This window comes from Alosa pseudoharengus, unplaced genomic scaffold, assembly GCF_046254945.1.
Source record: "Alosa pseudoharengus isolate Yale_2024_CS ecotype anadromous, Long Island Sound unplaced genomic scaffold, YU_APseudo_1.1 YU_APseudo_1.1_scf_23, whole genome shotgun sequence".
NCBI classification, from domain to species: Eukaryota; Metazoa; Chordata; class Actinopteri; order Clupeiformes; family Clupeidae; genus Alosa; species Alosa pseudoharengus.
The window spans coordinates 12,788,263-12,810,188 of NW_027468685.1; the positions used below are offsets into that span (position 1 = coordinate 12,788,263).

Here is a 21,926-nt window from a genome sequence, read left to right on the forward strand (position 1 = left end):
TAATTAAATTTGACCTTGATTTTAGGGGCATGCCATAAATAACCCCGCTGAAGCCAGCTGGACTTTCAGTTAAAAGAGACTTTAATAATTACAGAGACCGTACACATAATACACTTTCATTTTTAAATACATCACACCAGAGACCAGACCACAAGTGGTGTGCAGCCCCCACAATCCCTTTACTTCTTACTCCACTCCTCCCTCTCCTTCCTCTCCCGAATCACCTCTTTCAGGTAGGGTTCTAGGTAGTGATTGTCCTGTAAGAATCACATACACAAGCACACACAACTTAGAGGCATGCTTATGAAAACAGACCACTTAAATATTCACATACTTTTTAAAAGTTCTAGACAATGCACAACACAAAACACATCCTTACTGGTGAAAATAGCTACTCCCAGCTTGGTTTAGTCCTAATGGCTGTTATATGAATATGAACTTCTCTGCACATTTGTGTTGAGAGGCATTATTTTAATTTTGGTCAAAGGCATTTTCATACACAAAAAAAAAAAAAAAACAAGGGAAAAGATAGGACCATGGTTATGGCAAAGATTTTACAGAAAAAGACCACCAAGGAGAAAATGAATGGGGGACCTGTAATCTCATACAAATGCCATTTATTTTGATGTTATTTTGAAATAGCCACAATTTGACACACGTATATTATATGAAACACAAAATAATTCTTGATTATAGATATAGGTGTAGATTCTTGTAGATGAACCAGACTGATGTAGTAGGCCTATCTTCTCTATGGCATCAATTCAACATCAATGTTTTTAACCGGACGTGAGTGGTCTTACCTCCTCGTATTTAGTCCAGTGGTCCTTGGGGAGAACCGCCTGTTTCATGGAGAGGTCAAGGGCCCTCTTGATGCGGAACATTCTGTCATTGTACACGTTTTCAGGTAACCTGCGGAGGGCTTCCTTTACATCATCATCTTCATGTATGGTGTCATCACGCATAAGACCTGCAATGAGAAAACAGTTAAGAAACTGTTCTCAAACGGGCTTACATCTGATTCCCACACATCCCCTAACACAAGTCTCACAATATGTCTGTCAGATGCTATGCGGTTCGTTTAACTGTATTATTTCTTACATGGGTGTTAAAGCAACACCAAAGAACTTTTCCTCTGTCGCACGCACTATTTGTTTATCCAGCACCAGCTTTGCAAATAACAATGTCCACAGACAAGGTAGAATATGTTGCATGATTTTATGAAAGTACGATGTATTGCGACATCAGATGCAAGTCAAATTTGTAGTTTCTTATGTCTCATTCCATCGAACTACAGATCCGCTACCCGATCCGGCAAACTTACATAGTGCGGTTATAGCCGATAGAGGGCCGCGAAGCGAATGCAGAAAGTGCCGTTCACCCTGTTACGAGTTGATGAACCACTGAAACGATTTTGGAAACATTATTTTAAGGTACAAAAAACTCTTTGGTGTTGCTTTAAATAAGTAGTAGTGTTGTTTATTCACAAGTGACTCGACATGCAGGAGCATAAATTATTAGTATTGTTCAGTGTTGACATAAAAAGGTGAGAAATCACTTACCGATCTTGTTGAAGCCGCAAGCGTTGTAGTACCATTTACGGAATCCCTGCAGAAGCCTGCCGGTAGCAGCTGGGGAAAGTTAACATCAGTTTTTTTTTTTTTTTTTAAATCACCACACCTAAGTTGCAGCAACCCAAGGCCAACCATTACATAACACATACAGAGTATAACACAACGTGATTCAAAGCACAAAACACACAGAGAATTCATCAAAACACTTCTGAACTCTAAGTTATGGCCGTTAGTTGGTCAAATGAGATCCTGAGGTAAATATTTTGGAAAGTTGTCACAACGAAATGTAAAAACCATTACAGGTTACAAACACAGCTTGCTAACCAACGTTAGCCACTCAACCTTTATATAGCTACGCAAACATACATTGTTAACCGCGATAGCTAGCTAACGTAAAATCAAAAGACTTCTTTAACTTTTAAACATGACTTCAATGTCACTCGGCAACTAAGAGTAAGAGAGCCGAGAAAGGATGGCTGATATCAACCATTGCGAGTGACCTGCTTTTCCATTGAAAGTTAGCATGTTAACATTTCTTCTGTTAGCTAACGTTAGGGGACAGTAAAGGACACTGCGGAAAGAAATCAGCTTTACATTTTTACGGCAATACAACCACAAACCGTGATGGATAAAAGTTAAAGTCACAATATCGACGATATAGTTAATCACGAAAATATAGATAGATAAACGACTTTAAATCCCTGTAAGTTTACCTGGTGCCCTCGCCGCCATTTTCAACTCTAAGGAAGTACGTAAAGGATTGTGGGTAATATGACAGGCTCTGTTGCGACCATAGACTGTAAAAAATAGGTTGCGACCTTACTGTCTATGGTTGCGACCAGGTTGCGACCTAACCACGTGTGCCACCTACAATCACACAAAGTCGATTTGACATCAATCAAGAAGCATGGCTACACAACGACTCTGGAATAGTATGGCTGCACAAGGAGTGCTGCACAACAAAGTAAGAAATCTTTTACAAATCACACAGAAACGGCATCGGGTAAAAACTAAATGGGCAGCGACTCACCCAAAATTATCTGCCACTAATCTTGCCCTGCAGAACTTTGACGCAATGTACAGCATGCAACTTGGAGAGCTGTGGCCTTCGGTACGTGTTAGCTTGCTCTCTGAGCGTAAATATGGTGCTCTGGTCAACAACTTCTCGTGTGGCGACCCTGTCACAGATCTACAATCTCTTGGTTGTCGGGATTTTATTGCTTCAAGTTCTACAGCAGCCGATCCTTTTTCCCCACCATACTCTGGATCGCATCAATTTGATCAGCACATTGTTAACGAAGGAATCGGCATTGATTTGGCAAGAGCCTCCATCAGCCCAAACGTTAAATGCTTGGTTTTCCCTAAAGGGGACACATCTCGCTTCAAGCCAGCAAGGCTAGATAGTGCTGGCCTTTTGACGTACTACCTCATGGATGCAGCCTCTGTCCTTCCTGTCCTCGCTTTGAATGTTCAGAAAGAAGAGTCGGTGTTGGATCTCTGTGCTGCTCCAGGTGGAAAGACTTTAGCACTTCTCCAGACACAAGCTGTCAGGTTCATTTGGGCTAATGACTGGTCAGGGTCTCGTATGTCTCGTCTTCAAAGGACTCTCAATTCCTGTCTTCCACATGACCTCCTTTCAGAGGATAAGCTGTGCATCACTTCATTTGATGGACGTGAATGGCATGAACTGGGGGAAAATACCTTTGACAAAGTCCTGGTGGATGTTCCCTGCACTACTGACAGGCACTCTTTAATAGAAGAGGACAATAACATATTTAGTCGTTCCAGGACAAAGGAGAAGCGAAATCTACCTTTGTGTCAGACTCAGCTATTACTGACTGGACTCCAAGCTGTAAGGAAAGGAGGAGAGGTTATGTATTCCACTTGTACTCTGTCACAACTACAAAACCAATGTGTGGTAGAGCAGGCAATAAGCCTTGCAAACCAGGAACTGGGAATAACTGCAGAGATAGTTCATCTCCAACCTTTCACCACTCTCTTTAAGGACACTTTCCATTTTGCTCCAGACCTAAATGTTGGTGCGATGGTGTTGCCTCACCTCACTGCCAACTTTGGACCCATCTACTTTTGCAAACTGCGACGCCTCAGTTAAAAGCTGACAAAAGACTCAGTGAGCAACTGTTTTTGATGTGCGCATTATATTCCACAGGATACTCGGTTTCCCACACTATATGAAAGCTTATGCTGCTTAAGTACAACATTGTAGCTGATTCAAGGATGGATTTTCAGATAAAGATACCAGTGTGTGATGCTGTCAAATGTTAGTTTTTTTTACATATCTGTATGAGAGGAGGTTGTTTTCATTAAACAGAAATGACACCAATCGGTGAATTGAGTTGACTTTTTATATATTTATGCTGGATAAATTGATATTGTCGGACTTGGTTCACCAACCAACCAACGTACAAACTCCTGTCTAACGATTGAGAGCCCACAATACATTTCATTCCTTTTTATTCCTTTACAATTCCATTAAATCAATGGGAGTCTGATTAAAAGACTCTGTCAGAAATATTATAAAAAATAAATATAATAAAATAAAATTGTGTAAAGCTCAAAGCAGTTTATTGAAGTGTTGGTGAACCATCAACTGCATACAACTCGATTTGTTAATGATGCCTTGTTAACACAATGCAATGAAGAAATAAGCAGAATTATCAGACAAACCTGAAAATAGACTATAACGTTTTTTGAAAGCATTCAAAATCATCTACTGTGGCAAGTGCCACACTGGTGCAGAAGACGTCATCTGGGAGTGCCACAAGGCGATCTAGGGAAACATAGTTTGGTTCAGCTGGGTCATAATGGGCTCTTCCTAGATACTTCAGGAAAAGGTGCCTCTCTTTGATCCGCAAAAACTGGGCATTCAGAACCTTTGGGAGGAACAGTGATAAATTAGGAGGATGTACAAGCCCAACAAACCCACACACTACTTGTGGTTAACAGAGAAAAGCAATTATAGCGAAACGTATCCAATGTATTATTTGTATTATAATGTCCACTATTATTTTCATTACCATGACAATGTGTTTATAGCAACACCAAAACAAACTGTTTACCTGAGGGAATTTGGCGATAAGAGAATGGGGTATTCCCATGGTGTTGTGAATGTAATCAAATATCTTGCTCAGTTTTGTCTTGTTTGCGGTCAACATTTTTGGCACTTCAGTGACCATGTGTTGTATTTCACCTGTACGAAATCCAAATTCTAGCTCATATACCTGATTGAGAAACAGAAAGGCCAAAGTGTGAAATTGAGATGATGACCATTTCATGTAGTCTTTCTTTATCAAATGATCATCTTTGTAATGAAAAGTACAAAGTTGTGATGTCTTACATATCATTTCAATGTTATATTATGAAAATAATTTTTGACAGTATTTATGCTGAAGTGTTTCATACCTTCAGGTTCTCCTTCACTGGCTCTAGACTTCCACACAGGAGTCTGGGGAGACGAGTGATGATGTCCCTTGTCTAAAAAAAAAACAAATATAAGGTCATGAGCCAAAACAGCACTTTTGAGGAGGGAAAAACCAGTTTTGTAACAACTACAAAGCATTCTAATTAGTGAAATACGTAAAATAAAAACTATTTAGACATGTTTTACAGGATGACCTTTACCTTTTCGGGGTTGAGACCCAAGGTGTCTTGGTAAAAGCCTAGACGATTGTCCAGCCTCTTTACATTGAAGTTCAACAAATAAGGGGCTTTAGAAACCATAGAGGCTATTGAATTTGTGCTGAACTTCTTTGACTTGAGATAGGAGACTCTGTAAATGTAGAAAATTTGATTTAAACATAAATAAATAAAAAAAAATCACTTGAGACATTGCACATGTGGCATCAGTGAGCTGTTACATTTTCATTGAAAATAATACATTGCAGTGACCAGAGTAATACGTCTCCAAAATAATTATTTATTTGTTGCATTGGTTTGAATGGATTTCACATGAGATAACTGTTAAGTAGCAATTTCTGAGAAAAGAAATATAAACAGATTTTACTGTTCAGGAGACACAACTCTCGCATCCCACACACACATCAGTCATCTCAAAATGTAGTAAATGTAGTCACTGTTTGATGTGTGGTTAAGCGGGAGTGAGTTTTACCTGGCCTTCAGTTTGTCCAGTCTCTCTGTGAGGATGAAGGGGTTGGTGGTGATTATAGAGCCCAGTTGGCCATCCTGCAGCCCCAGATCCTTCAGGAAGAGCAGTCGAGGGGCCACATCTGACTGGAAGTCCAGCCTCACCAGCATGGAGCCCACGTTCCGTCGCTGCTCCAGCTTCCACAGGTCTACCCCTGAAGAACAAAGAATGAAGGTCACAATTAGTGGAACACAAAGTGGGAGTACATACAATTTATCATTCAGCCACTGGAGCAACCCAAAAATTGAAATCAAGGTGTGCAGTTTTGTGAAATCTAAGACCTCAAAGGACAGAATCGATACTGCCTTCAGAATTCACAATTTACTTACAATAAATTACAACTTACAATCCTCTTATGTGAGACTGGGTTGTCTGACTGTCTCGCAGTTGAAGCAGGTGAGCCCATAGTTTGAGAAATAATCAGTTGGAACACTGGTAATATAATCTGCACGCTGTACCTAGTTGCACTAGCTTGGTGAGTGTGTCTGATTTGTCAACGTAGTCTCTGAGGGAGGATGAGGTGGGAGGCAAAGCATGGGGCACCACAATCTGAATTGCCTCCTCATCACTGATTTCCTCGAGGGCTGAGAGACGTGGGATATCCTCCAAATCTGCATCAGAAAATATAGAAATCCAATTGTCACTGGCTATTGACAGTACTGTATGGACATTTGAAAAATGAGTAAAATAGTCGAAATGCACTTTCGCATACTTACCAACCAGAGTTGTCAAAGGGACTTTTCTGCTGGGTGCCTGCCCCTGCTTGTGAGGTATTAACATTTTTGCCTCTGGTTCTTCACAGTCATGTTGTTTTACCTGACAATGTTGTGTGACTGATTCACACAAGCCTCGAAGTGCTCCCACTCCCAACCTGCCTATTGAGATCTGTGAGGATCTCTGACCACTATGAAGGTTGAGGTGCGGTGTCAAACTGCTGCACATGCGTCTCATTGAAGTTTTGTGATAATCCAAAGGCTGCTGGAGGGCAGCAACATAGTTGGTGGGATGTTTGATGGTGATGATCGATATCATGCCCCTACGCAGCAGCCGGAGACATATTTGACAGAAGTGCATACTGGGGGAAAACATGGGGCAGCTTCTAAAAAAAATATACACAAAACAGTTTGCTGCTGGTAACGGCCTCTGATTATCAAGTAGGCCTATAGCATTGATCAATCTCAGGCTGTGATCTCATTCCGTCTACTTGCACACTTAGTGTTAAGTCTAACACAAAAAAAGAAAGAAAGTACCCGGACGAAACATTTTACGGTCGTATAATGCATTACATGTCCCTCACTGACTGAAGCCAAAAATTTTATTGAGTTAATAAGCATAACGTTACATGCTAATGCTATCTAGCACGTTATGCCAGCATGTTTGTAAACAAATTGAAGCTGACACAGCGCACACACACATCAGTGGAATATTTACTGATTAGAGACCCACAGCGTTTAACACTCCTAGATAATGTATCGGGGACTGCGACAATGACACCGGGTAGTTTCGTTGAATAGTAACACGGAAATTAAGACGTCATTTTACTACTACAATAGCCTATGAACACAAACGACAATAACTCTGCCTGTGTATGTTAATCATGCTTCATATAACACCATCTCTACATACTTTTTTTGCTAGTCGACTGCCTGTTCCATGCATTCACCCAACTCTTCCCTCACAGAAACCTCACATGTCCTTTCCAATGTTGCGGAAGTCCTGAATGTACCAAGTCACAGGGGTGTGGCTGGCTAAGATTAACCGAATACACATAAGCAAAAAAAGTAACAAGTTCTCATTTTTGCAACTTCACACAAATTATAAGTCTCTTTTGCCGACATCATAGGTTGTTGTCATTCTGTAACATTACAAAATTAAGTTCAATAGGACGGTCTTTCTAAATGGTTTCTACCTCTGGTTGAAAGTGTTGGTACATTCTGCTTAACAGCTTGTTCACTGACAGCCTCTTCAGCGACTCGCTAGTGGTTGAAAGTTTGTTCTTGTCAAGCAAACACTGAAGTGATGGCGCCCGCCCTGGGGTCCCGGACGCTCAGCAAAGATGACATTAATTATAAACTACATTTTCGAATGATAAACGAGCAACAAGTCGAGGATATTACCATAGAGTTTTTCTATAAACCACATACCATTACCCTTTTGACATTTACTGTGCTCAGCTTGATGTACTTCGCATTTACCAGGTAAATTTATGGTCTTACCATGCTGATGATGATAGATATTTGCATGATGTTGAGATCAGTTTGGATAGATGAAAGTTGATTCCTATGACATTTTACTCGCATGATGTGGGCTTGCTTGAATAATAGCCCATTGTTGTCTACACATTACAGATTCGGTTGCTATTTTTATAAATGAAATGCTCCTCTTATCTTTTTTATTGCTGATATGTAATATATTATCACAGACTTGGTGTAGGCTAATTGAAGGATTATTTTAATGTCAAAACCAGCCCTATTGCTAGTTTGCATTCTTGTCATAGTTACATACTAATCGCTAGATGTGGAGCTGGACTCTGTAGGACTAATAGTGCTACATAGACCTACTCATCCCCAAAATTATAAGATGTCTGACACTAGGCTTTCTAAAGTCATAGACTTAGACTTTTGTTTTTCTCTGGCAGAGATGATGCCAACCCAGATAATAATCTGCGAGTAGGACTGGTGTTGGTTGTCTCCTTCTTCCTGGTCATTAGTGTCCTGGCATTCCCTAACGGTAAGGCGTGTATCTCAGCCTGATCTAGGTTGAGTTGACCTGCCCTGCGCTCTGCTCTCTGAGGGGATTGAAATGGATTAATGACTGGATGTCTGTTACCAGGCTACTTGTCATGATTTAAGACCTTTGAAAGGGTGGGCTGAAATGTTGTGTTCATCAATTCACTTTTTCAGGATAGACAGATGCCCCTACCATGCATTTTTGTGTGTTGGTAACCTTTGCCACTCTGTCCCTAAAACAGTCTTGACTTATCCATGTCAAATCATCTTAAAGAGTTATGTAACACTGTGCACTGCTGAGGGTATTAATGTTCTGCCTGCCTGCCTTTTTTTTTTACTGCTTAAAGTGGTTGATCAGAGGGCATGGTTCACAGTTTGTTTTGTACTTCTGTATTCTATGCATTTGATCCTTTTAAGGTCCCTTTACAAGGCCACATCCTGTAATATGGAGAATGGTCTTTGGTGAGTACAATGCACAGAATTACATTCCCTCTTCTGTTAAGGGTTAATTGATTATTGATAAAAATAAAAAAAAATCTGTTGGCTGATCCGTTGGTGACTACCTGATGCCTTACTCTTCCTCAGGTCTCAGTGTTCTTTACTTCCTCTTCCTGGTTTTCCTCATCTTCTTGAACTGGCATCAAGTGAAGACGCTTATGTATTGGCTGGACCCTAACCTGCGATATGCCACACGGGAGTCGGATGTTATGGTCAGTGATGCAAAACCATTCAGTGTCCATCACTTCTTCCTAGGGTCCCACTGGATTCTAAGTGCACATTATTAGGGGAATAAAAAAAATAAAAAAATTTAAAAACATTACCACTCAGTATAACATGTCAGCATGTCTGTGTTGCATATATCTTTAATGATTTAACATTCTCTTATGTTTTGACAATTTAAACATAATAACATCATAAAGAGACCTCTCGCATAGTTTGGTGTAGTGTGGGGTGGGCGTGTGGCACACCTTGTGCATTCTTACAACACTTTTTTCACGGTTCCTTTCTTCTTTCTTGTACAATCCTGTTTTCTTTATGCTGAGATGTAGAGTAATGGCTTCATAACATCACTGGATACTGTCTAGGAAATAGAGCCAGTTGCTCCACTGGGGGTCGGCATGCATTTTAATGAATGGAGCTGAGGGGTTCTGGAGATTCAGTGTCACTGAGGGGGGATCTACTGTTGACAGGCTCTCTCAGTTGAGGTGGGGTGATGAGGTGTAATCCAATGAAATATGATTAAACCGTGTAAAGAGATACCAGCAGAGGTGGGAGTAAGTCACACATGTGCACAAGCAAGTCTCAAGTCTTAACCTTCAAGTTTCAAGCAAGTCCAAGTCATTTTTTGTGACAAGTCAAGTCATAGCTTGGGTCAAGCAAGTCAAGTCAAGTCATAGCCAAATCATTGAAATTCATGATGATTTACCCATGTTTTCATTTTAAAATAAGCTACAATAGGCTAGTTATGAACTGCTGGAGTTTTATTTGTAACAAACAAATAGACATTGCATTCATTCAAGCCACATAGCCTACATCTGAACGGTTTATGAGAATAGAATGAGATGAAATGTATACGAATAAAAATAAATGTATTTCAAGTAGACCTATTATAAAATAGCCTATTATTGTTTCTTAGGTAGCCTAAGCTACATCAAATCAGGAAAATATATTCAAACAGTTCACGTTACACCTGTCCTGACCTGTCACATCTCCATAAAGCTAATAATGTTGAAAAAGTGAACTAATCAATCAATCAAACGCTGCCGCCGACGTCACTGCCAAACTTTGACAAGCGCGACAGCGCAATGGGTTTTAGGAGGGTTTAGGACCGTCAATGGTATATCATATTATACATAAGCCTAACATGTGAAATAAGCTACTTTTCTATGCTGATTGCTGGCAGTTAGCTAGGCCTACTTACTGTTGTTAGCCTAGGCCTAGGCTGTAACGTATGGAACAGGGACGTGTTTAAGAGGGAGGGAGCGAAAAACATTTTCGCTATATATCAAGATTAAACTTAGACAAGAAAATGTTTCACTTTGAAATTTTAACACATTGTAACCTAATATGGCGTTAACTAAAAAGCATAATAGATTCAAAGCCAACTCTTAACATGCAGACTGCTGTTCATTTCTCCTTTTGACTTGTCAGTTACATCATCTGTGAAGCCAAACATTATTATGTTTTGTTATAAACGTAGAGCCTTCCATATTTGCAAGTTAGCCTACCTCAGTCTGTCTCATTTGATCTGGCACTTGCTGTTGGTCTGTCGCGTCACTTGGTACAATGACAGGTGTGCTCGCGTGACACATGCAACAGCACCTAAGCAGATTTTCTAAAATCGTAAAGTTAACTCCTTAATATCTATGAAAAAATAAAAAGTCAAGTCATTTCAAGTCATTTGTCTCAAGTCTAAGTCAAGTCTCAAGTCATGAATAGCAAGTCAAAGTCAAGTCAAGTCAAGTTATACATGTTGATCAAGCAAGTCTCAAGTCTTAAAAAATGTGACTCGAGTCAAGTCATGTGACTCGAGTCCCCCATGTCTGGATACCAGTAATACCAGATTTTATGTGGAACAGAGATAACAGTCAGCCAGTAGCAATCTACTCCCTGAACAAGGGTGTCTTCCTATCATGACAACAATTTCCTGTATGAATGTTTTGTTCGTTGTTTATGTTTTATGGAAGTGAGACAAAATGTTGAAGGTTTTGTGGATTGTAGTGTCAATGCAAGAAGTCACAGACATGGTAAAGTTATGTGAGAACATTAGCTTGCACTAACACAGTTGTACAACAAACGTGAATGCCCTACTGATTGTGTATACTCAATTCATGAGTATATTGATTGATATGGTAGTTAAAGGCCATGTTGAGGCCTTAAAGGAGAACTCTGACCATTTTTAGCATACAGTGCCCCAAATCGGTGATCCTAAGCACGAGTTAGCCTAGATAAAGAAACAGTAGTTAGTTAGATAAAGAAACTAGTTAGATAAAGAAACCTCTGTCCACTATTGAAATTAGTGGCATGTGTCCTGCAGTGAAATGATTTTTAAGCTCTATTTGGCACCCCTTTTCAGACTAAAGTTGTTTGAGTCCTGCAGTCAAATCTAATCTTTATCACCGTAAAAGGCAGGGGAAATGTATTGAGATAGTCAGAAGATGGAAACAAATATTTTTTAAAATGTATCCTTTCCTCTCTCTCTTCTCTTATAAGGTTACTGCTAATACACTGCACATATTTATATTCTGTTTATTACTGTAAACCACCTTCTGTAAACCAACTGTATACTACTGTCTACACTGCACTATATATCCTGTCCTGTCTATGCACCACATGTCACTTACAATAAAGTTGTATCTAATATAATCTAATCTCTTTCTCTCTCTCTCCTCTCTCTCTCTATCTCTCTCTCTCTCTCTCTCATTCTCTTCACCTCACTTTCCATCTCCTGCTTTTGCCTCACAGGAATATGCAGTGAACTGTCACGTGATCACCTGGGAGCGAATCATGAGCCACTTTGACATCTTTGCCTTTGGCCACTTCTGGGGCTGGGCCATGAAGGCCCTTCTCATACGGAGCTACGGTCTCTGCTGGACCATCAGCATCACCTGGGAGCTCACTGAGGTAACACTGGGGTCAAAGCTCAAAAGTGTACTAACCAGGGGTGCGTTTCCCAAAAGCATAGTTGCTAACCTGTTAGCAACTTAGTTGGTTGGCAATGGGAAATTGCATTGCAACCAACTTAGTTAGCAACTATTCGCCTTATTCACCCGGTGGCTAGAGCGAGGCTAAAGGGTACACACTTGCCATTACACCTCAGTCCAGCAGATGGTGGAGGTAATGCACTCCGTTTGCAAACTGCCAAAAAAAGCTCACCGAAAAAGAAGAAGGGTTCGCTGGTTCTTCTTCTTCTTCAGTGAGTAAGGCGAATGGTTTTGGGAAACCAAGTTTAAATTAGTTATTGGCCAAGTTGGTAGGGCTGGTTTAAGAGCACAGATACTTTCTCCACCTCTCATTCATTCTGAATGCTGTGATCCTCTCCTCACAGCTGTTCTTCATGCATCTGCTGCCTAATTTCGCTGAGTGCTGGTGGGACCAGGTGATCCTGGACATCCTGTTGTGTAATGGAGGCGGCATTTGGCTGGGCATGACTGTCTGCCGATTCCTGGAGATGCGAACCTACCGCTGGGCCAGCATCAAGTGAGACACACACACACATACACTCATGCACCGACACATACACACACTACGCTGAATGTAGATAAGGCATAGTCTCTGATATGCATTCTTTTATACTAGTATCACGACATACACATGGACACTGAGCAGTTTCCTGTGGTCCGCACACACACAACACTCATGCATCATGAGTTAAATTATCAAGTAAAGTTTATGAACAAAGTGTTTGGCTACGCAATTAATTTATGTAGTAGCTCCTATGTTTATAAATTGCTGTTTGCCTGTGTGTTTGCAGAGACATCCATACTACCTCTGGGAAGCTAAAGCGGGCCGTTTTGCAGTTTACTCCAGCCAGTTGGACGTATGTCCGCTGGTTCGACCCCATGTCCTCCTTTCAGAGAGTTGCAGGCATCTACCTCTTCATGATCATATGGCAGGTATGGTTTATTCATTTTTTTTCATGTTGTGTTGTTGTGTAGTAAAAGCAACATTTCTGACACATAAACTTCAATGCTGCCTTGAGCATAATAAGTATTGCCAGGCCCAAGTTAAGATCCCTCTCTCTAGCTCTCCTCTTTTGCTTTTTTCCTCTGTCTCTCTGACCCTCTTACTCATGTCTGACTTCTTCTCCTCTCTCTCCCAGCTCACAGAACTGAACACATTCTTCCTGAAGCACATATTTGTGTTCCAGGCATCTCACGCTCTAAGCTGGTGCCGCATCCTCCTCATCGGCATCATCACTGCCCCCACAGTACGGTACGAGTCTAACTACAAATGCATCCTCATGGCATGCAATGCAAAATGTAAACATGCAATAACACTTTACTCTGTAATATTCAGTGTTTTGTTAACTGTGCTGTGTGGTTTCTGTCCTGTCCTGTCCTTTCTCTCCCCTGTTTAGCCAGTACTATGCCTACCTCACAGACACACAGTGCAAACGAGTGGGGACACAATGCTGGGTTTTTGGGTGAGTATCACTGTGTAATTGAGAATGGTGTGTGTGTGTGTAGGAGTGAGTATTGGTGACTGATTTGGGGGAGACTCTGTGTCAGACAAGCTCTTACGGAATCAGATCGCTATGGTATTCACTTAGCGGTGCTTTGCGATTTAAGATGTTCTTGATTTACTCGTGTTTGTGTGTTACTACAGATAGTTCTGTTCTGAGTCTGTGCTCCAGTGTAGCTCCCCTGTGGCATACTGGGCCATTGGTCATCTTCGACTTGAAAATACAATTACTGCGATGTGTGTGGCAGCTGGTTACACAGTCCAGTACAGGCTGTCTAGGAGCTCTTTGGGAAACTGCTGATGGAGGCATTCCCTTAAAGCCATGGCTGCCAGTGCTAGTGTCTGTGGCGTTCCAGTTGAGGGGATGGCGGGGGGACTTGTTGGCAGTACTAATTTTAATCAGCTGGCTTCCTGTAAACGCCCAACAACGGCCCACCTCTCTCCCCACCCTCTCTCACTGTGGACCTACAGTCTAGTCTGCTGACCAGAATTAACATGCCTGTGTGTGTGTGTGTGTGTGTGTGTGTATATATATGTGTGTTTTGAAATGAGGGATTGGGTATTTGGCAAAAAAAAAATCCTATTGTGTGAAAACGCATAATCGGCTTGCTCTTGTTTGTTAGTTTCTGTGTCTGAGTGTTTATAAGGGAAACTTGTGAAAACCATTACCACCAATCAGCCACAACTTTATTCATTCATTCCTGTACAAGGATACAAGGATACAAGGAAGTTTATTGTCACATGCATATAGTTACTGGATGTAAGAAATGCAGTGAAATTATGTCTGGTGTCAGCCTATTTGTGCATTTATGGGGGGGGGGGGGGGGGGGTGTAAAAAGTGCAGTAGAAGAGGGGTTTAGTAGATTAAGTGGCAAGGGCTGCATAAGAAAGGTGGGGGAGAATTGGGATTGGGGGGGGGGCACCAACAAGGAGCACCCAAGAGCAACAAGGGCAAGGAAAAACTCCCTTACTAAGAAAGAAACCTTGGGCAGATCCACGGCTCAAGGGGCTAACCCAACTGCCAGGGGTCTTGGTGTGTGTGTTGGGGGGATGACAAGGGAGATGGGATAGTGTGCTGTGTATGTGGGGAGAGGGCAGTGTGCAATATGTCATGAGACTCGGTGAGCAAGTATGGTGAAGGGACTTACTATTGCAAGCAGAGTATTGTATGTATGATGTATGTGAGTGATGACAGTGAAGATGTGTGTGTGGGCGGGAGGGGAGTGGAGCAGTGACTGTGTGTGTGTGTGTGTAGTGTGTGTGTGGGTAGATGGGGGCAGTGTGCTGTAAGTATGTAGAGGATGTGTGTTGGAGAAGATCCTGAAGACAATGTGCTGTGTATGTAGGGGGGGCAGTGTGCAGCAAGTATGTAGAGGAGGCTTACTGTAGCAAGCAGTGTGCTGTATGTATGTGAGGTGATGACAGTGATGATGTAAGTGTGTGTGTTTTTTGTGTGTGTGTTGGGGATGGGGGTGGGGGGGAGGGGGGGGGGCAGAAAGGCTAGGCAATCAAGGACATGGGTAGATAGATGGAGGAGAAATCAAAAATAATAAATAAAAAGTTTTATGGAGATGTGCAAAAGTTGGAGAAAGTCAGATGTGTGTGTGTGTGTGTGTGTGTGTGTGTGTGTGTTTTGACATGTGATGAAATAAGAAAATAAATAAAAGGTCTGTAGCATAGGGAGAGGGATGTAAAAGTGCTAAAAGTCATGTAGGTGTGTATGTGTGCAAAGTCAGTATAGCGTGAGTTCGGATGGCCTGGGGATAAAAACTTCTCCTGAGTCTCTCAGTTCTGGCTTTGTGACTACATAGGCGTCTTCTTGATTTCAGCGGTAGGAATAATCCATTGTTAGGATGAGAAGAGTCCTTCAGAATCTTTTGGGCTCTTAGGAGTACTCTTCTGGAATAGATATCTTGTAGAGCAGGGAGTTGAGTTCTTATAGTACGTTCAGCTGAGCGCACTACTCTCTGCAGAGTACTACAATCTCTAACTGTGGAGTTCCCATACCAGGTGATGATGCTACCAGTTAGAACACTCTCAATCGCTGAAGTTTAGAAGGCCATCATGATGGATGTAGAAACTTTGAATTCCTTAGCTGACGAAGGAAGTAGAGTCGTTGTCTGGACTTCTTCAGAACATATTGAGTGTTAACAGTCCATGTTAAGTCTTCAGTAATGTGGACACCAAGGTATTTAAAACTTGTGACACTCTCTATAGGTTGCCCGCTGATCATTAGTGGGGTGTAACTGTAGTTCTGCTGCTGCTTTCTGTAATCCACTATTCCCTTGGTTTTATTGACATTCAGTGTCAAGCTGTTAGATTGACACCACTGTGCCACCTCATCAACCTGATCCAAGTAGAGCTGTTCATTACTAATCAGGCCCAAGATCCCTGTGTCATCTGCAAACTTGATGATGGAGGTATGACTACTGTTGGCTTTGCAGTCATGTGTGTAGATGTTGTACAGCAGTGGACTCAAAACACAGCCTTGGGGAGCACCAGTGCTGATGGTTAATGTTTCAGATGTCAGACCCCCCACTCTAACCACTTGTGAACGGTTGGTGAGAAAGTCAAATATCCAGTGACACAGGGTGGTGTTCAGTCCTAAGGCCTTCATCTTTGTTACCAAGGTGAGAGGTACTATCGTGTTGAATGCTGAACTAAAGTCAATGAACAGCATCCCCTCCTCCAACAATTCCCATTCCCCTCCTCCAGGTGAGTTAAGGTGGTGTGCATGAGGTTTGAGATGGCATCCTCTGTAGACCTATTGGCTCTGTAAGCAAATTGGAGGGGGTCGAAGGAGGCAGGGAGGGAGATAATGTTTTTCACAAGCTTCTCAAAACACTTCATCAGACGTCAGGGCTACTGGGCGGTAGTCATTCAGACATGATGGACTTTTGTTTTTCGGTACTGGAACAATAACAGACTGCTTGAGGCAAGTAGGAACTGTCTCTTGAGCTAATGATGTGTTAAAGATATAAGTGAACACAGGAGCTAGTACTAGTTGTACTAGCTGGTTTAATTTTGTTGTCTTTTACATTTGCCCCCCTAATGTGTCTTTCTTTTGTTCTGTCCCTGAATGCTCCATTTTCCAAAGTTGTAGCACAGAATACATTCATACTCATTCTGTCACACTCATATCATTAATAATAGTTAATACTAGTTAAGACAAGTTCATCTACATCATGTACAAGAGTTAACTATGTTTTAAAATCTGAGTTTATTGAAAGTGAAAGGAGACCACTGAAAGCATCATACTCTGTCTCCTTACCCAGAGCCATAGCCTTTCTGGAAGCACTCGCATGTGTTAAGTTTGGCCAAGACCTCTTCTCCAAAACACAGGCCCTGTATGTAGTGTGGTGGCTTCTATGTGTGGTAAGGATCTCTCTCTCTCTCTCTCTTTCTCTCTCTCTCTTTCTCCCAGTCTCATTTTCTTTCTCCTCTTCTGTTCTTTTATTCTCTGTGTCTCACAGACATACTTTCTTGGTGAATAAATATATCATATCTCCACTGTTTACAAGTTATGTTGAAGTCTAAAAATGTTCAAAGACTGGAACGGCGGAAGTGGAGACATTGCTATGTTTGGCCATGCTTTCATATACTCTGCTGTTCTCTCTGATGCTTTCTCAAATTGTGAGTGCTTTATTGGCATGGAGTGCTTAGAGCTGCAGCCAAGGTGAACACAAGCCATCTACAAAGCAGTAGTGTTTTTATATCTTCCCCCTCTCTTCCCCCCTCTACCTCAAAGGCCTTCATAACGTCTCTGTGCTTGTATGGAATGGTGTGGTATGAGCAGAACCATCGATCCAGTATGAAGGTGGGTTCACTGACTTACACAATCCACAGCAAGCAAAGAACTTGTTGGTTTGAAACAACAATATGCATACCGGTATATAACTTTTTAAGTGATATTTTTATAGACAGCTGGTGTTGGTGTCATCGTCAAACCCATTTTGATGGTACATGGTCAAGTGTATGATGGTGTGGTGTGTCTGCTGCATCATGAGATGGACTCTTGACTGAAGCATATGTTTCTTTTTCAACAGAGCCTATCGGAATGTGAAGACAACAGTTTCAATGAGTCAACTGGAGGCATCTTGGATGAGCTGAAAGGTAGGCTTTTTGTGATTCTTGTGAGGTCTGCCCTCTTGTGGTCGTAATTCTCACTGCATCCTGTGCAAATTTCACATTTTGTTCAACTTGAAGACCTGTCTGGATATCTGCAAACCTGTATGGGTCTTTTTTTTTTTGGAAAAATATCCCATGATTACTGGTACTTGACAGGTGAAAAGTGCTCTGGGAGTAGCAGTCATTCATCCAGGCGGAGAAGAGGAGGACCTGGAAAGAGTAAAACCGTGAATGGGACAAATGGGGAAAAACTAACGGCTTAGTGTGCGGCAGACACTGAAATGCACTCACATTCCCTAGAGTGAGAAGAGAGGAATGACAAAAAGTACAAATACTGTTGAAAAAGAGTTTAAAGGAGGATCTGTAGAGACACCAGCATCTTTCATCTTGGGTACAGAGGAAGAGTGCATAAGATGTTGAGGGATCGTGTGTCATGTGAGGAGCAGCACCTCTCCTTTTACCTCATTTTGTTGACAGGACATATCTTTGCAGTGGGTTGAGATTAAGCCACCAAATGTTCTCTGTGTGAGTGTGTTGGGTGGGTGTTGTTGGAGGGAGGGTAGATGCATAGGGCTGTTTTGGGTGGCTCTTCCTGTTAGCTACTGCTGGCAAAGAAAAGCACATGATTTAAGGTTTTATTTATTTATTTATTTTACTTTACACCAATTATGCTTCTTCACTTCTGAACAATCCTAATTTGAGTCATCCTACATCAGTGTCCAATGACCTATGTCATTCCACCATTTACTTACTGTAAAGTTTACAGTTAAGTGTAAAACAAGGTCTTTTTTTAAACTGATGCAAAGACTAACATTTTGTATGTATTGCAGAGAACCAGAAAACATTCTTTTGTTTTGATGAGTACATTCTTATTTTACTTCATGCACTGCTATTGAGGTAATGTATTTAGTTCAAATGTATTTAATTAACCTATTTTACTAGGGTTTATGGTTTATGGCAAGCATAATAATGTTAATAATACATTAGTATTAATGGTTGGTTTCTATAGCCCCCTTCAGAAAGCCTAATCTGCAGTGTGCTCTATAAGTGTGTGTGGATGTGGGTGTGGGTGTGTCTATGAAAAAGAGGAGAGGGAGAACACAAGTGTCCTTCTCACTGACGTTTGATGTCAAGCAGCTTATTTTGTCTTCTGTCTTACTATACATGTTGTTTGCACTGTGAAGTACTTTGTGTGTGGTGTTTGAGCCCTCGACCTTTCTCGCAGTGAAGCCTTAAAGTTATGATGGCCTCACGGTTAGAGCCACTCTTGGTATCTATGCACAGCAGACATAGGGAAGCAGGTTCTAGTGGTTGCAATTTATATAACTGTTCATTCTGTGTTGAAACACAGACTTAACAAACTTAAAAGGGACTGATCCTGGAAGATTTGTTTTGTTTTGGCGGGTCTGAAATTGAAATCTTCATCTTTGTCAAATTGAATTCCTAGCTGAGGTATGCCATTCCGGGTGTTTCTTATTAATAAGGGCGACCCACTGGTGTAAAAGTGTGCATTCCACTTCATGTTTTCTTCATGAGGACTTTCATGAGGACTTTTATGGACCAGCTATTCATATCTCACTTGTTTGTTTTAGAAGTGGCAGGAAAAAAGAAAATGTAAGTGCCTCCTTCAATACACTCATAAAATCAGCATCTATTAGTGACTGAGATGTTTCTGTGCAGCTTCCAAGTTGTGATAAGCTATTGGATTGATAATAGGACCATTGAGTTATTTAACAGTGGGCCCAATTGGAGGGCAGTCTGATTCAACTGACTTGTCAGTGTTTGAAGTTAAATGAATGATGGGGGTAGAGTTAAATTAATAGAGGTTTCAGTGGACTACAGACCATGAAAGTGCAGCATGTTACCTGATTAAATTTCAACTTGTCTAATGTTGCACTGATGTCACTGGATAGCCCACAATGAAATGAGGTACAACATATGATTCCCTTTGCCTTGTGCTGAATTGAACAAGTGTGTGCGCGTGTGTGTGTCCTGATCAACTCTGTTAACAGGACTATTGTCTCAAAGACTGTGAAATGATTTAAGTGCCCAAAGTTGGTAGTTACTGTTTTATATGCAAGTTCAAACACCAGTGGCACCATGTTTGATACTGAAGTACTTACAGAATACTTACTGTACGTTGAACCATTTCAGGTCCTCATTCTGTTGCACTGAATAATGGTACTACTGAGGTCTAAAAAAAAATGCTATTGGAAGGAAGAACCGTCATTGAAACAATATTGATGTTCTGTGCACAATTTAAATACTAAACTGAGATTTCATATAACCATTTACGTAAGTCTTTTACAAATTGTTTGTTTAAATAACTCTTTGAAATAAAGGACTTGTGAAAGGCAGTCACTGAGTCTTGTAAGTTTTGTCAGTTTTGTCAGTTTTGTAAAGCATGTATCAAAAGCAAATGGAGCTTAAGATGTATGAACAGCTGTCACATTTTGATTACCTTTTGATTTATGTCTCATGAATAAACCATTCATAATAAATAAGTCATTCATTAGGCCTACACTTTCTGGCCAGGAATATGAATTAACATGTCCCATTCATTCATCTCATATTAAACCGTTGCTGAATTTATGTAATCAAGATTAGTATGCCAGGTGGAAAGAAATACAACTACTGTTTATTAGGAGCCCTGGCTATAGACAGTAAGTAATCAGGATTTAGGGAAATGTATACAGTATCCACATTTTTTTGTGATCAACTGTTTATTGAGTTATATAGAGTATCCAATCTAATAACATTTTAAATTAAAATATGGAACTCTGTGAAAGAGGAAATTTAAATTGCAAGACATAATATTATTGAGAATACTTATATGGTGTGCCAACCACCCTGAATACTAACCTAATCAAATGGAATATAATCTTAAAATTTGGATAGTTAAAGGTATTACAACATTTTGCCCAATAACAGATAAAACTAAATTTAAAAATGTCAAACATTACAAGAAAATCATGATCTAGAAAACCAGGGCTTTATATCTACAGTTGCGCTATTATTTTGACCCAAGAGGTTAAAAATCATAGCTATGGATGATCCAGTGGTTATGCTCAAGGTTTTATAGACCCTTTCAAGAGAGTTCCATTATCAGCATCATAGTTGGCCCCACAAGGCTTCCGTTTTAACATTCCATATGTTATCTTAATGCAGAGGAAGTAGAACTAGATTGGGAACCAAATAGAACTTTCAAGCATTGTTTTTGTTTTTATTGTTGAAAGGGTCTATACCTGTAAAAGGGCTTTATGACAAAAATAAAACATCCCACAGCAGACTGGCCTGGCCAACAGCCTGTAGATGGCCAGACACAGTTTCCTGTGAATATCTCGAGAACAGTAGGGCCTAGGATGACCAATTTATTTGGTATGTTGGCCTCCAGGAGCCATGTCATACCCGTCCCATATCAACTTATTTGATGTATACCTCCACCTAGTTGAAAATGAAAAAGCAAAAACAAGAGATTGTAATCACACAGGTTCAAAACTGCACCGAATTTGAAGTGCAGGATCATTATGACACCCTGTGAATGCATGCCAAGTTTCTTGGAATTTCATTAATGGGGGACCATACAATAAATTAATATGTACAAACACACACAAAGATACATGCACACACATGCAGGCACAAACACACACACACACACACACAGGTACGCACACACGCACACACATATGCAAACAGTAGACATGCAGGCATATGCACGCACACACGCACAGGTACACACACACACACAGGCATGCACACAAGCACACGCATGCACACACAGGCAGACATACACATAAACACAAACACGTACACACATGCATGCACAAACACAAACACACACACACACATAAAAACACACACATGCAGGCAAGCAGGCACACATACGCATAAACACACACACCCTCCAATACCCCCCCACACACACACACACTCACAAGTGAACATACACACACACAGACACATAAAACACACACACATGCAGACACACGCGCACGCACACACACACACACACACACACACACACACACACACACACACACACCATTTCCCCCCCACACACATTCACAAGTGAACACACACACACATGCAGGCAAGCAGACGCACGCGCACACACACACACACACACACGCACACACACGCACACAC

At 41.1% G+C, this 21,926-nt stretch overlaps 4 protein-coding genes across 8 annotated transcripts; 2 read left to right on the forward strand and 2 right to left on the reverse strand.

Annotated features, from left to right (window-relative positions):
• Positions 1 to 63: 63 nt before the first annotated feature.
• Positions 64 to 2,345, reverse strand: uqcrb (ubiquinol-cytochrome c reductase binding protein). The gene is made up of 4 exons (XM_076301601.1): positions 2,288 to 2,345; positions 1,563 to 1,631; positions 804 to 970; positions 64 to 257 (listed from the first exon to the last, which is right to left on the reverse strand). The coding sequence occupies exons 1-4, from the start codon at positions 2,304 to 2,306 to the stop codon at positions 180 to 182; spliced, it is 333 nt and encodes a 110-aa protein (XP_076157716.1). The 5' UTR covers positions 2,307 to 2,345; the 3' UTR covers positions 64 to 179.
• A 41-nt stretch (positions 2,346 to 2,386) lies between these two features.
• nsun4 (NOP2/Sun RNA methyltransferase 4) lies at positions 2,387 to 3,918 on the forward strand. Its single transcript, XM_076301600.1, has one exon. The coding sequence runs from the start codon at positions 2,482 to 2,484 to the stop codon at positions 3,685 to 3,687; it is 1,206 nt and encodes a 401-aa protein (XP_076157715.1). The 5' UTR covers positions 2,387 to 2,481; the 3' UTR covers positions 3,688 to 3,918.
• On the reverse strand, positions 3,912 to 9,103 carry mterf3 (mitochondrial transcription termination factor 3). Of its 5 annotated transcripts, none has more exons than XM_076301595.1 (8): positions 9,032 to 9,103; positions 6,456 to 6,838; positions 6,198 to 6,350; positions 5,704 to 5,893; positions 5,217 to 5,364; positions 4,998 to 5,069; positions 4,655 to 4,816; positions 3,912 to 4,468 (listed from the first exon to the last, which is right to left on the reverse strand). In XM_076301595.1, exons 2-8 carry the CDS (start codon positions 6,826 to 6,828, stop codon positions 4,274 to 4,276), a joined length of 1,293 nt encoding a protein of 430 aa, XP_076157710.1. In that variant the 5' UTR covers positions 6,829 to 6,838; positions 9,032 to 9,103; the 3' UTR covers positions 3,912 to 4,273. The 5 variants fall into 5 exon arrangements, with proteins under 5 accessions (XP_076157710.1, XP_076157709.1, XP_076157711.1 ...); XM_076301594.1 differs by lacking the exon at positions 9,032 to 9,103 and adding an exon at positions 7,366 to 7,453; XM_076301596.1 differs by lacking the exon at positions 9,032 to 9,103 and adding an exon at positions 7,366 to 7,440 and having other exon boundaries at positions 6,456 to 6,814.
• Positions 7,744 to 19,973, forward strand: ptdss1b (phosphatidylserine synthase 1b). Its single transcript, XM_076301593.1, has 13 exons — positions 7,744 to 7,937; positions 8,378 to 8,469; positions 8,886 to 8,930; positions 9,054 to 9,178; positions 11,934 to 12,092; positions 12,517 to 12,668; positions 12,943 to 13,084; positions 13,291 to 13,403; positions 13,549 to 13,614; positions 16,928 to 17,027; positions 17,401 to 17,469; positions 17,699 to 17,765; positions 17,937 to 19,973. The coding sequence occupies exons 1-13, from the start codon at positions 7,759 to 7,761 to the stop codon at positions 18,041 to 18,043; spliced, it is 1,416 nt and encodes a 471-aa protein (XP_076157708.1). The 5' UTR covers positions 7,744 to 7,758; the 3' UTR covers positions 18,044 to 19,973.
• The last annotated feature ends 1,953 nt before the right edge of the window (positions 19,974 to 21,926 follow it).